This window comes from Alligator sinensis, unplaced genomic scaffold (assembly GCF_000455745.1).
Source record: "Alligator sinensis unplaced genomic scaffold, ASM45574v1 scaffold1342_1, whole genome shotgun sequence".
In the NCBI taxonomy this organism is placed as follows: Eukaryota; Metazoa; Chordata; order Crocodylia; family Alligatoridae; genus Alligator; species Alligator sinensis.
This window is the reverse complement of record NW_005843787.1, coordinates 16,667-30,354: the sequence shown is the minus strand read 5'-3', so window position 1 is coordinate 30,354 and position 13,688 is coordinate 16,667. Positions and strand designations below refer to the sequence as shown.

The window sequence follows — 13,688 nt, the reverse complement described above, 5'->3', positions numbered from 1 at the left end:
CTGCTGAACAGCACTAATTGTGTTGTCCAATTTATTCAGGTTCTGACGCAACTTTTCAACTTGCAAGTAGAGCGACTTGGCTTTGACTTGACGAATCTTTTCCACCTTAAAGACAAAAAGATATAATGCCTATATTAAAAGCAGAGGAGTTCTACAGAAATAGTCTCTCATAGTAGTATCTTGCACAAAATTGTTGTTGCCATAGGGGTGAGATAAGATTGAAGAGAATAAGAGTGGTCTGCAAGATAAAAACCTATTTAAAATAAGCATCCACCCTGAATCTCTTAAATTTTTCCTAATATAGGTTGCATCTTAATATGGATGTTTTTGTTTTAAAGGATTGTAAACTCCTTCTGCCAGAGACACTCAACATTGTTTCCCTTTCCCACTGACTGCCTTTTTCTGCCATGAGAGGGGGCTACATTGGCATGCCACTTAAAATCAGCATTTTTTTAAACCAAAAGAAAGTCTCCCTTTGTGTTATCCCATATTCCAGGCACATAGGGGTTCTTGAAAAAGCAGAAGCAACCTCATTTAAAACACAGAAGCTTGGTCAATCCTCACTGCAGCTCAGGCGTAGGAGATAGCCTACTTCCTATTATCTGTCAGTAACGCTAAAATAAAAAACCTTAAACGATGCCTTTCTGCATGCCGTTAGAAGATCGGACTTATCCACTATTTTTTTTTTTTTTTTTTTTAAACTAAAATAGTGTTAATAACACCAATGAAATCAAAATGGTTTGTGTACGTATTGTGACTGCAAGCACCGAAACAAAAATTTTGGAGCCAATTACCTTATGACAAAGCACCTTACACCTGATTCACCAAGGTTTAAAAATTGGCTATTGGTTTGTAAACAACTGTTGGTCTACTTTACATAGAAATCTATGTACCTGCATTTTTGTATATGCACACTTTCCCTCATTGCTTGATATCAGTACTTGCTAAAACCATTTAATATTTTGTGTGGGAAACAATACAAGTAACCTATTCCTTATAAAATTAGTGACAAGTATAACCATTACATTGAGGAAATGATGCGAGTATATAAAAACACTACAAATTTTCACATAGTGCCTTGGAAGTTCCAAGAAAGCAGATTTACTCATTCCTTGGCAATGTTTCCCTCCAACACAGAAAGTGCCCCATAAAAAAAAACCAAAAAGGCAAAGAAATTCTGTCAAAAGCTCTTACTGTTCAAATAATCTTGCACATAATAAACCAAAACAGCAGTTTAAAAATGAGAAGGGAGTCACTATTAATTTATGATTCTTTGAAAATAGTTAAATTTAACTTTGTTGGACTACTGAACTAGAAAAAAAACAAAACATAACTAATTGTCAAAATGCAATTGTAAACATTTTGCTGCTCATTCAGGTCAATTTTACATCGCTAGACCTAAACAGAAGAGGAGAGATCATTACTTTAAAAAACCCAAAGAAAAACAAAAAAAGACTCCAGCACAGATACTTCCTGGCTTGCAGGAAGTCCTCTCTATCCCTTAGGATCAAAAGCACTGTTTGACCAACTTTCACAAACCAGCTCAAGCCTTACAGTTTAAATATTTAAAGTCTTCCTTGCTTTATGAAATTTGTTTTTCCTCCATCTTCCAAATAGATGGAATAGACAGGACGGATTTATATAGACTAGTGTTAGGTCCCATAGCATGTTATATATAGACTAGTGTTAGGCCTGTTTTGTAGAACATCTTGTTGCTAATGCCACTTGTTGTTCTATCATCCATAAAATCTCTCCTTGACTGCAGCCTGTTGCAGACTGAGATTGCAGGAGAAGGTGGGAAGACAGTGGTGAAGTAGTGTCCTCTTATTTTTACCTTTTCATATTCCTTAATTCAGAGATGCACAGGCACCACCAGCCAGCCAATGACAAAAGTAAGCATAGTTTCTGATGGCTCACTAGCTACTGTCCTCACTAGCTGTAGTGACCAGAAGTTATCACTACAGAAAGCAATGCCAACATTTTTATTCCAAAAAGCAATACAGAGGCATTCTTGCAAGTGAACTCTTGCAACTACAAAAGTAAGTTAGTCACAGCTCTCTGCACAGACTTTTTTTATTGAAGATAAAGGCAAAAAAGAAAGAAGGCTGTCTGGACAAGTGTGGAAAGTAGCTTTTACATGTTTCAGTATATTAATATATATTAATACACCATACCACATTGTGTCCGTTTGCTATGACAGAAAGGTGTGGCCTTTACCAAGATCTGGCCTCTTCAATGAGTGGAAGGAATAGTCTTGGTTATTAAGAAAAGAGATTGATCTCCCCCCCCCAAACTTTTGTTGGATAGCTTATTTATTCTAAAATCAGATAAACACCACTTCTCATTTTATGTTAGCAAGAAAACCAGACTGGGCATAGTTCTCTCCATTCATTGTATGCTTAATGTGTAGGGGGATAAACACCTGCAGTTAAGTTAGGCCTACTCTGTTCAATATTGCTGCAGGTGGAATAAGATGGTTCCCAGGGTTCTGATGTATTGCTGCATGCCCCCACCAGAGGGACCTCCCCTATTGCTTGTAGGTTACTAGAGTGGGCTCCCTGCAATTCTTAGTCCCTCTATTTTATCTCTAACACATACATAAACCCCCACCCCACTTTTGGTGGGGAATACCACTGTCATCCTGAAGATGATTTTCAATGAGATTACTTAATTTAAAATACTCAGTCCAAAGGCTTATCAGAAATAAGACCATTTACTAGTTCAAAAAGGATCACATTTCTACCTTAAGGGTTATTTATTAGTAATTCAAGTAAATTAAGTTTCTTTTTACCTTCCATAGCAGTTCACACTCTCTTTCTTCCAGGGCCTTCTTATGTCTAGTTGTCACAGCTTTGACTTCAGACTGCACCATTTTAGCTTTCATTTCAACTTGCTCTGCCACTGCTTGGGCCTGTTCAATACTCAGCTGGAGAGGAAAGACATGTACTGCTTAGGCAAACCAATTAAAGTTGTATTAGGCAAGGGGCTCTTGCATTTAACCCAACTCCTCCAGCATTAGAACAGATAGGTCAACATGCTCTCAGTGCCCACTGTAGGACAAAGTTCAAAGAAGCTGTTTTCATTTAGTTTTACTGAATGCCTATCAGGTTCACATACCAGAGGCTGGAACTCCTGAAAGATGTGCTCCAGCAGACCAACACCGCATTCCATTTCCCCCTGCCCCCCAATACATTCAGTGCTGCTCCACGGATACTAATTTACTTACACAAAGTTCTAGTTGCAGAAAAAATGTGGTCCAATAAGCTTGCTAGTTAAAACGACAAACCAAAGAGAACCAACCATATAACAACACTGGTATTAATAAATTTTACTGAATTCACAGATCAAAATTTTACTACCCATGAAATTCTGACTAACATTATGTTATATAACAAGTGGCTTCTATTAGAATTCCAATGAATACCAATTTCTATGCAAGTCTACTATAATATAGACAGCCACCTCTTTGACTTCCTTATGAATAAATGAATCTGTTGTAGAGAAGCATCTGTGCATGAAAAGAAAATAAGAATAAGCACTTTAAAACTGGACTGACTGTTGGACACAGCTTGACATTTCAACTCCTTTAGACAAAGTAATGCAGTAAACCTGCCTACTTTATTTTAATAGGCTAGAATTGTTTGTACTAATGCAATATATGCCAATGGTATGCAAAAACATTAAAAGCAATATCAATCTACAAGGCATGCTTGGGAAGATAACAAACAAATAACATTTAAAACTGAAGAATTAAGAATTAGCCTGAAGACTATCATGAACCTTAGGCAATATTTTTTTGGTCAGAGGTGCCTTTTATTTTAGTTAAATAGAATATTTGGGTCCTCTCTTTAGCGATTAAATCTCCTGTGAGTTTAAGGGCAACAGAAGTACAAGGATTTTTCTGTATTCAAAACTTATATGGGAAAATGGAAGCTGAAAACATGAAATTTACTTATTCCAAATATAGCAAGTTTTTTTAGATATACCAAATCAGGCTAAAATGGAGGCAAGACTTTTTTCTTCTCCCCCAGAGCCTCTTCAGTTTCAGAGCATTCCTCTCCAAGTTTCATTTTTAGATTAATGGAAAGTAGAAACACCCAGGATAGACAGTTCCTGCTTTGTATTGGTGGCTGAGGCAATAATCCTCAAAAAGTTGGGGGGGGGGGTGAAAGCGGAGGAGAAGGAAAGGAAAGTGCTTTAGAGTAGGGCTGTATGAAGCTTCGGGTGCCAATTCGATGTGGATGGGATTCGGCAGCCGAATCTCTAAATCGAACTGGGAGACAAATAAAAAAGAAGGCCGGAATCGATTTGAAGCTCTCAGAAGAGATTCAAAGATTCAGGCAGTCCCTGCTCGCCATCACAGGGAGCTGGACCTGGACTACATGCCAGTAAGTGCATGTGGGGGAGGGGTGGTGGGGGGTGGTAGAAGAACCATTGGGGGACCTCCACCAGACCCCATCCCCTGCCTGCTCCCTCAGTCCCCCTGAGCATCCCCCAACCCCCGCCTACTCTGCCAGCCCCATCAATGAATGCCCCACCAGATCCCAGTGTCCCAGCTTAAAAAAAAAGAGCTCTGCACTCACCAGATGCTGCAGCAGCTTCAGGGTTTCTCGGGGTTCGTGGCAGAGCCCCCCCACAGCACAGGGCAGTGGGGGGCAGCAGGGATAGCGCCCCCCCTGCCTGGCAGGAGCTGGTGAGTGCGGAGCTTTTTTCTCTCTCAAAGCGCTGGGATGCTGGGGCCAGGCAGGGGATGGGCCCGTTTGATTCGGAGATTTGGCCGAATCTATTCAGGACAGTGATTCAAAAGTCAACAAATAGAATCGCTGTCCTCCGAATCAGCTGAACCCAAAGCAAATACTAGCTGCTTTGCACAGGCCTATTTTAGAGTAGGTTTAAAGGTCTTACAGCAAAAGGTTCGTAACTAGCTTAATAGGCTGGGTGTTTATTAGAGGTTGAGACATCCAGTTTAAAAATTTGAAAGTTTTCAGCAAGTGATTATTATCCAAGATATCCAGAATGTGTGGGTGGCAAGTCAGCTGGAAGAACAGTACTTACGACGATTAGTAGAACATCCCTTCAATAAATGTAAGGCTAGACAGCCAAAAAAACCCTAAAGTTCTAGACAGCTAAGTTTAGCATTTCAAGATGACCTGGGGAAGGGCGGGGGGGGGGAAGAAGATTGTTAGGTTATGAAACTGCAGCCTTAAAAAAAAAAAAATTCATCAGGAGACAACAGGGTGATGAGGATGACTGAGAAAGTAAAAACAAAAACACGAGAGAGAGAGAGAGAGAGAGAGAACAAGAACCAAAGTCTCCTTTCCTGTGAGCTTGCCCCCCACCTAAGCAGAGTCCCCTTTCAACTAAAAAAGGTTAAGAACATGTTCGATGAGGAACTGGTTCCATTTCCCCATCTTGCCTCTGCTGACAGCCTTCTACAATGCTTCTGATTTCAGTTATGAAATGCATGGTCAGTTGGGGATGGACTGTCTGGAAGGATATTTCAAAGCATGTTTTAGTGTTCAAAACCAATGAACAGCAGAAGGAGCTCAGAGCGAGAGCAAGGATGTTTGGTTGGATCTCTACAGGACAGATTTAATCCTAAATTCTAACTGAAGAGCAGATCTAGTGCAGCACCAAAAGTCAGACCTATTGTAAATATGCAGCTTTTTTTTTTTTTTTTTTAAATAAACTTCTTTAGCAAATTGTTAAAGCACTGAGAAGAACAAAACAAAAAAGTTCAGTCATATCTGAGGTGTCAAAGTAGAATTGCTATGCTTCCACTTAATCCATACCTTTAAATCAGCTGCCTTCCAGCATTCCCTCTGAAATCAACCTGGAGTCTTCCCAAGTAAAGACAGAAGTACTCCTTTCTTCAACTAGAGGGATTTGCCCCTATGTTAGCTGTAGCTCTATTTTACAAGGACGTATTGTCCCCACTATTTTATAACTGAAGCTCGTACACCCAAGACTATGATGTTCTTGAACAGCAGTATTGGTTAGGACTGCAACCTGCATGCCAGATACCCTGGAAGCAGAAGGCATAAGAGCATGGAACAACGGAAACATCCCTCCAGTTTCATCACCAAGGCAAGACTGAGATAGCCAAAGACATGCCCACCCCACCTCCAAACAATGAAGGTAGACAGGATGGGGAATCCAATATAGACAAAGTTGCAAAGAAGTCCACATGCCACATAGGCTTGAGAATTGGTCAGATAAGACTTCTGACCACTATTTACCTGGTAGGGCATCTCTCAAGCTTTTGATCTATGGAGGTTTCACCCCCACCCCAGTGTTTTTGAAATTATTTACCTAGATGATGAAAATGCAGTGCTCAAAAGACAGACTGGTCTTTCAGGATTTGACATGCCCTCTGGCTCAAGTTGTCTTTTTTTATTGCCATTTTCCTGTTTTTGAAGTTTAGGACAAAAACACAGAAAGATGCACTGCCATGAAAAAGCAAATCACTTCAAAGCCCCAGCAAACTGAAGGAGCCGGAAATGAACTTATTTCAAATTAAGAATGTCTGTGGCACTGAAATACTGACAGTCAGCAAGGTACTACAGCAAAACTGCCTCTTCTCACAAGCCCACTTGCATGTCAGCATAGCACAGTGTGCACCAAACTCTACTAGCAGAAGAAAACATCTGGCTTACTAACAGTATAAAATTGCTCATATTTTCAAAATTCAAAAGCATTTGCTTAACTACTGTTGGAGTACTCTTCAGGCACCTGGGAGCTTGAGAGAGGGTATGTCATTTTTCAGGATGCCAGCAGAAATTCATTACTTCATCTTAACATGCACAGCATTTTACAGTTTTGTTTTCAAAGCACAGACACCACACAAACAGGCCTGCAAACAAACCTAGTGTGAAGCATGGCCTGGGCTCCTGTGAGCATATGTACAATGTTTTGATCAAACATTCCATTCCAAGGTGAAACAACCAACCCAGACTTGCTCAACCTGTTCCTATGTACAGTAGTCACTTTTAAGAGAGTAAAAATCAAACTGGTATCAGAGCAAGTATAGCATAGAAGAGCATCTTCTAATTATGCAGGACTATTCTCAGCTAGATTGGGAAAAGGCTGAGCCTGGACTGACTCCACAGAACATAAAAGGGGTGCTTGCAGTTACTCTCATAACAATACCAAGGGTACTGCAGCTAGATGCAGGAGTAGACTGGGCACTCATAATGAAAGGGACATACGAGTGCCCAATTTCTCCTTAAAGACAAACAAAATAGTTCATATCTGTTTAGGAACTAGATGTGATATACAGGTCAGTCGCATCTTATGCGGGGGTTAGGTTCGAAAGTCAGCGCATAAGGCGAAAATCACGTATTACCGTGCCAGCGGTGACTGCCTCTGCCTCCAAAACCACCCACTGCAGCGGTGGTGCCATACTTAGAGCTGTGCGGCTGGCAGCAGCGGTGCGGTGCGGGGTGGTGGTGGGGATGGCTGCATGCTGCCCAGCGGCTGGTCACAGCTCCGGGCACAGCTCTATGGCGACAGCAGGAGGTTTTGGAGGCAGTGGCCGGCACCGCCATAATGGGCCTCCAGGTAAGTGGCAGTGCCACATGCAAACTCAAGCCCCACCCCCCCTCCCACCCCGCGTATAGTTGAATTCGTGTAAGTTAAATGCACATATGATGCAACTGACCTGTATAAATTGCCATTTAAAAGAGTGAAAAAACAGTCACTTTGAAACTTGGGGGACAACCAAAATAAATAACAACTTTCACATATATGTGTGAAAGAGTTATTTATTTTGGTTGTCCCCTAAGTTTCAAAAAGTGACTTTTTTCACTCTTTAAATGGCAAGGTAAAAGTATATCACTCTGCTCTCCCAATTAAAGGATTGGGCCCTCAATCAGTGGTACAAAATTTTCTAGAAACTCAGTTCCATCCTAATTATTTCCCACCAGAAATAGATTAGTGCCACAAGTGTGGCTTTAGAAACTTTATTTTCTTCTTGTTCCAAAATCTGATAGAAAAGCTAGTGTAAGCCTCTACAGCTATACTTACTTCAACAACACTATAACCATTCATGAGTTAATGGCAAATAAACTGATACACATGAGTAAAAGAGCAAACTGCTTTACTTCTCATTTTCAGATATGTTTCTAGCTTTATGTAGATGTAAGTAAGGGAGAAGTCCCAAAAAATTCAGTTAAGCCCTACAAATTTTAAAAGGCAGGGTTGTTGTTCATTTCTGCTTCATACTGACACCATGCAAGACAGGGACGCTAGTTGTAACTTCAAAATTTCAAACATTTAAGTTAAAAACAACTCCAGGAAGAGCACACACCAACTGTTGAAGCTTCCTTAGCCTGACGAAGGGTTTTTTGAACCCAAAAGCTTGCTTAATAACTATTCTCCAACCATTTGGGTTGGTCTAATAAAAGATATCAAATTCACACAAGCAACCTTGTTTTTAAAGCCACACTTTCATTTTTCTTCCGTGTCACTAGAGGAGACAGCCAAAGTTTTTTTAGTGCACCTTAAATCACATTTCCAAAAAGCAGAACCCTGACTTTGAATGTCCTGCTTTCAGAACCTTGGAAACATATAGAATTTTGTATTGGAACTAGAGGTATGTACTCTCCAAATGCGCACACTTTCAGCTGGAGTTAAAAGGTTAAATTTTCTTTAATAAAAGTTAAAAATTGTCAAGTGTGCACCAAACAGTTAAGAAATACCGCATGCAATATTATTATTTGAAGATGGTATATATATCTTCCTTTTTGTGTGAAAGGAAGTTTTTCCAGATCCCTGTGGCTGCTTTATCCCACTTCTGAGCAGCACAAGCCACCCAGAGTATACTAGCTAGATTTCCTCTGTGTGCAAGTGTATATATATGAGTGTGTTATAAAGCATGCATACACATGCATGCATGCATGCCTCCTTGTCCCAGTTTTTGCTCCTACCTAGACAATGAAGCAAGCTTGGTGCAACAAGTAGTTTATAAGGAATTAAAAAAAACAAAACAACACACCCAAAAGTCTTTCGTTTTGGGTTTTTTGTTTTTTTTTTTGCAAGTTGCCATCTTCATAAAGGAAAGTTTATTCTTCAACTTCTCTTGAAGGTTCATATCAGGAAAATATTAGGGGGGGGGGGGGGGGGGAAGAAATTTTTCACATCCCTTGAGTTTCAAAGTTACAACTGGCCTTAGCAGAAGGTGCTCTCTTTCAAAACATCTAACAGCTTCCCTTGGTTCCAACTAGTTCAGATAGAATCATAGAAAAGTTAGGGTTGGGAGGGACCTCAGGAGGTCATCTAGTCCAACGCCCTGCTCAAAGCAGGACCATCCCCAACTACATCATCCCAGCCAAGGCTTTGTCTAGCTGGGTCTTAAAAACATCCAAGGATGGAGATTGCACCACCTCTGGATAACCTGTTCCAGTGTTTTATTACCCTCCTCATGAAAGTGTTCCCTAATATCTAACCTAAACTTCTCTTGCTGCAACCTGGGACCATTGCTCCGTCATCTGCCAGCACTGAGAACAGTCCAGCTCCATCCTCTTTGCAACCCCTCTTCAAGTAGTTGAAGTAGCTCCATTTTCAAAATCAGCCACTTTAACTAAAGGAACCCTCACCCCTGTTGGGAACAATGGGAGGCAGTGTGAATATAGGCACTTTTAGGAGGTCCAAGTTACTATGCAAGTAGAAATTATGAAGCTCAACACAGGCTAAAAATAACCAAAAGGTAAGTTCTAGAAATACAACCACTGATAAGTGGCATCTCTAGATTTATTTTGGCTTGTAATGCTTTGCCTAATTAAAACAAAAACAAAACTAAGTTGATGGTGGCTGGAGTGCTAAGACTGCTTTCAAAGCAGTTCCATTCTTATTGCAGAAATCAATATCCCTGCACTATTCTTGTTCAAGACAGCCCACAGTTTTGCCTATATTACATTGTACCGGCTGGGTTTTTACAGCGACTTAGCTGGATTAGTTTAAGTTAATAGTAGTTACAAGGGCAGACCAGCTATGAGACACTTCCCTTTACTTTTCCCAAAACAAAGGATAAAAGAAAGGGAACATAAAAGGAAAAAAAATACCCCAATGTACATGCAGCATCTGCCCCTGCCTCCACTGTGAACAAGGATCTTTGATGAAGATATGGCTGAAGGCTAAACTGCATTTCAAATCAGAAGCTGACATACTAGAAACTATTCACTAAGCTCCATCTTTAGAGCACTAACATCTCACTTTGTTTTGTATCTTTACAAGTATGCTTCCCCCTCTACCCCTTTCCTCCCCCAAACTGTAGGTGCAAAACTCATTTGCACCTTTGGATTAACGTTTGGGAAGGGGGTAGTTCTCAAGCAAAGCTAAAGAATTTGCCACAGCTGGCTACCCAATTCTTAAAAGGAATTCAGTCAAAACCTAAGTTCGGTAGGCAAACATTTTTCTGCCACCTTTAATAAAGAATGTAAGATTTAAGAGTAACAATTTAAAATTCCTTACCATTTTAAAATTTCTCGGGCTGTACAATTAAAAATAGCCAAATTGTATCCATTTCCACTTTTGTTTGGAGCATTTCAATTTGGGTTGGCAAAACTTAAATATTTAGGTTTGAACCTTTGCAAGGGGATAGCTATTTTTTAAAAACCAAGTACACAGTTGCACATACTTTGGAACAAAGACAGGAAAGGAAGATAGTGTGTGTGAAGAGATGCAATGGTAAGAAAGATAATCAGCAGAATAGGACAACCCTTGAAATTTTGAATATTTACTGCCAGTTCCTTTTGTAAGAGCAGAAGCCCTAACAAGATATTCTGAATTGTTGGGTGAATAACATAGGCAGACAAGGTTAAGTGTGATAGACCAAAAGAATAGTTCGGAAAAATTGTTCTTTGCAAGCTTTTTCCAACTATTCCGTTGGTCTAATAAAAAAAGATATCACATTTACTAAAAGAACCTTGTCTACCTACCAAAGCACTAGCATTTTCAACACTGTCAGCACATCTACACCTGTGCTTTAATGTACATTAGTCTATTTTAATGCACATTAAAGCATCACTAAAAACAGCCATTTAGTTAATGCACATTAAAATAAGTCAATGAGCATCAAGCATCAGTTATACTGTGATCTTTTAGTTAATGCGCATGAAGACAGGCTAATGCACATTTTCGCAGTACTTCACAATGGAGGTACTAGATTTAATGTGCATTGACTAAAGTGTGCTAATGCACGTGTAGTCATGCCCTGTGTATCATCTAAAATACAGCTTACTGCTGCTGCCTAGACTTACACTAGGATGCTAGTGACCAAGAATGACCCATCTACATTACAGCAGCTCTTAGTTTTACAAAATAACCTACTGCACATAAGGAAAGTTGTCTCAATCTAAAAAAAAAATAGTTCTAACAATCTAAAAATATAAGATTTAAACTCAGTTCTACTAAAGCAAAAAACATCAGCTCCAGCTTAAAAAAAAAAAAAAAAAAAAAAAAAAAAAAAAAAAAAGCTGCACACAGCCAATACACCCAGTGCCACTTATCAACTTCCCATCCACACAAGCTAACTGCAGGAATGAGGTGGATTTGGGAGCCAGCATGGTAGGACTGATCTGTTTTTGCTATTGGACTTTGCAAATTCCTTTTACTTAAATGTCATGTCAGACTCCACCCCATCTGCTCCCCAGCTGGATGCTTCTTATTGCCTTCCCAACTGGCCTCCCCCACAGCAATCCTCAAAATTTATTTCTCTGAGGCAGAAAGACATTGCCCTAATGGCCCTCTCTACCAACAGCTCTTCTGTCTTTGATGTTCAAAGATAACGGAATCACTTCCTCTGTGTTCTGCTAATGACCTAGCCCTGGTGCAGTCTTCAGCTTTTAAATAATATACTGTCAAGACGTAACGGCAAAGGCAGCCCAGGGCTTGCCCAGGCTACGACAGAAAGTAGTATTTTAAAGAGACAGTTATTTTAACCAACACGTTTAAGGAAAAAAAAGCCTACATAGGTCATGCTGTATTTTAACATTTTGTTAGCCTAGTGATTACCCTACAGAGCAAACCCAAAGTTCACCCTGGATGTTTAATGTGTTAAAATACAACCTGGCCTATCAACAGGAAGGTTCTGAAAAACCTCTTCAACACACTTTTTAGAGAGACATACACCTCTTCTCTTAATCTAGAGCAGGGGTAAGCAACGTTTTTTGGCCTGAGTGCAGAAAAACACCGCAATGCCTACCTTAGAAGGTGTTGGGAGTGCTGGCATGGCAGAAAACAAAATGAGGGCAAGGGGTGCATGGCAGGATGCCCTGCTTGTGCCCCTTGCCCCCCCACTCACAGCCCCTGGCCCCCAGCCCTACTGCCCCCCAGCCAAAGCCTGTGCCCACCAGCCCTTATACCCCTTGCCCTCCACCCAAAAGCCCCTGCCCCCCCCCAGCGGGCCCCGGGGGCGCCCAGCAGCTACCCCAGCTCTGGGTAGCTGCTGGAGCCCAGGCTGATCCCAACAGGGCTTGCAGCATCCCAGTTGCCTGCTGGGAGTAGCCCGGGATCCCGGCTGGCAGCAGCTCCCTAGAGCCGGGACAGCTGCAGCTGGGATGCTCCAAACAGCTATGCTGGGCTCTGGCATCAGCTCCACCCTGGCAGATGCAGGCACACCTCGGACTGGGCAGTGGGGGCGGGGCCTGAGGCAGCGCAGCCCTGGTCTCCCCCGCTCCTGGCACAGAGGTGATGAACCCAACGCAGCTGGTTGGAGCCAGCCCAGGCTCTGGGCAGCTGCAGCAAGCAGGCTACAAACAGCTGCACCAGGCTCACCACCTCCGTGCCGGGAACAAGGGAGACACTGGGGCTGCGCTGCCTCAGGCCCCGCCCCCACTGCCCAGTCCGAGGTGTGCCTGCATACGCCAGTGCAGAGCTGATGCCAGAGCCCAGCACAGCTGTTTGGAGCCTCCCGGCTGCAGCTGTCCCGGCTCTAGGGAGCTGCTGCCAGTTGGGATCACAGGCTGCTCCCAGCAGGGACGCTGCAAGCCCTGCTGGGAGCAGCCTGGGCTCCATCGCTGGCAACAGCTTCCTGGAGCCATGGCATGCCAAGCAAAATGGCCTCGCGTGCCACACTCAGCATGTGTGCCAGGGGTTGCCGACACCTGATCTAGAGGCTACCTAGATGCACTTCAGGAGTAGCAGACTGAACTCATTTGCAACAACATTTTCAGTTTCAGGTTTTTAAAAAATGTCAAGACCTTTTCTTCAAAGCCACAGAAAGTTTAAATAATCCAGTCTTTCTCCCCCTCAGTCCTCCAGCCAGGGGAGCTGCAAATTTTCTGGCAGACTCAAAAGCTTGATTCCTCGCTGCCCCCTACACACACTTTTTTTTTGCCACCCCAATGAGCTGGTGAGGTTTTCCCCAGTATTGAGAAGTGATGTGTCATGGGAGGAAAACCTCTCTCATCTTTAATGGCTACCCATCATTCCTTTCAAAACACTGCCACCAGTCCTTCAGTCTTAGTGGGGTGGGGGGTGACCTGAAATAAACTCAACTGCCAGGGTTGGACACTATACCTCCACAAGATAGTTCCACACTCCTGCTTAAGCTTGAATCATCCCCTGCACAGTCACTCATACTGGCCCAAATCAACAAATAAACGTGTCTGGGGTTTTTTTGGTTTTGTTTTGTTCTAGTTTGGTTTGTTGGGGGGGTTTTTTTGTTTTTGTTTTTTTTTTGGGGGGGG

General features: G+C 41.9%; 1 protein-coding gene across 1 annotated transcript in view; it reads right to left on the bottom strand.

Moving 5' to 3' along the window:
- TRIM71 (tripartite motif containing 71) overlaps positions 1 to 13,688 on the bottom strand; it is a 29,638-nt gene that overhangs the window by 7,843 nt on the left and 8,107 nt on the right. Inside the window, exons 2-3 of the mRNA XM_006039151.2 lie at positions 2,792 to 2,926; positions 1 to 105 (exon numbers count right to left, since the gene is read on the bottom strand). Coding sequence (XP_006039213.1) covers positions 1 to 105; positions 2,792 to 2,926 — 240 coding nt within the window. The remainder of the gene's footprint in view (positions 106 to 2,791; positions 2,927 to 13,688) is intronic.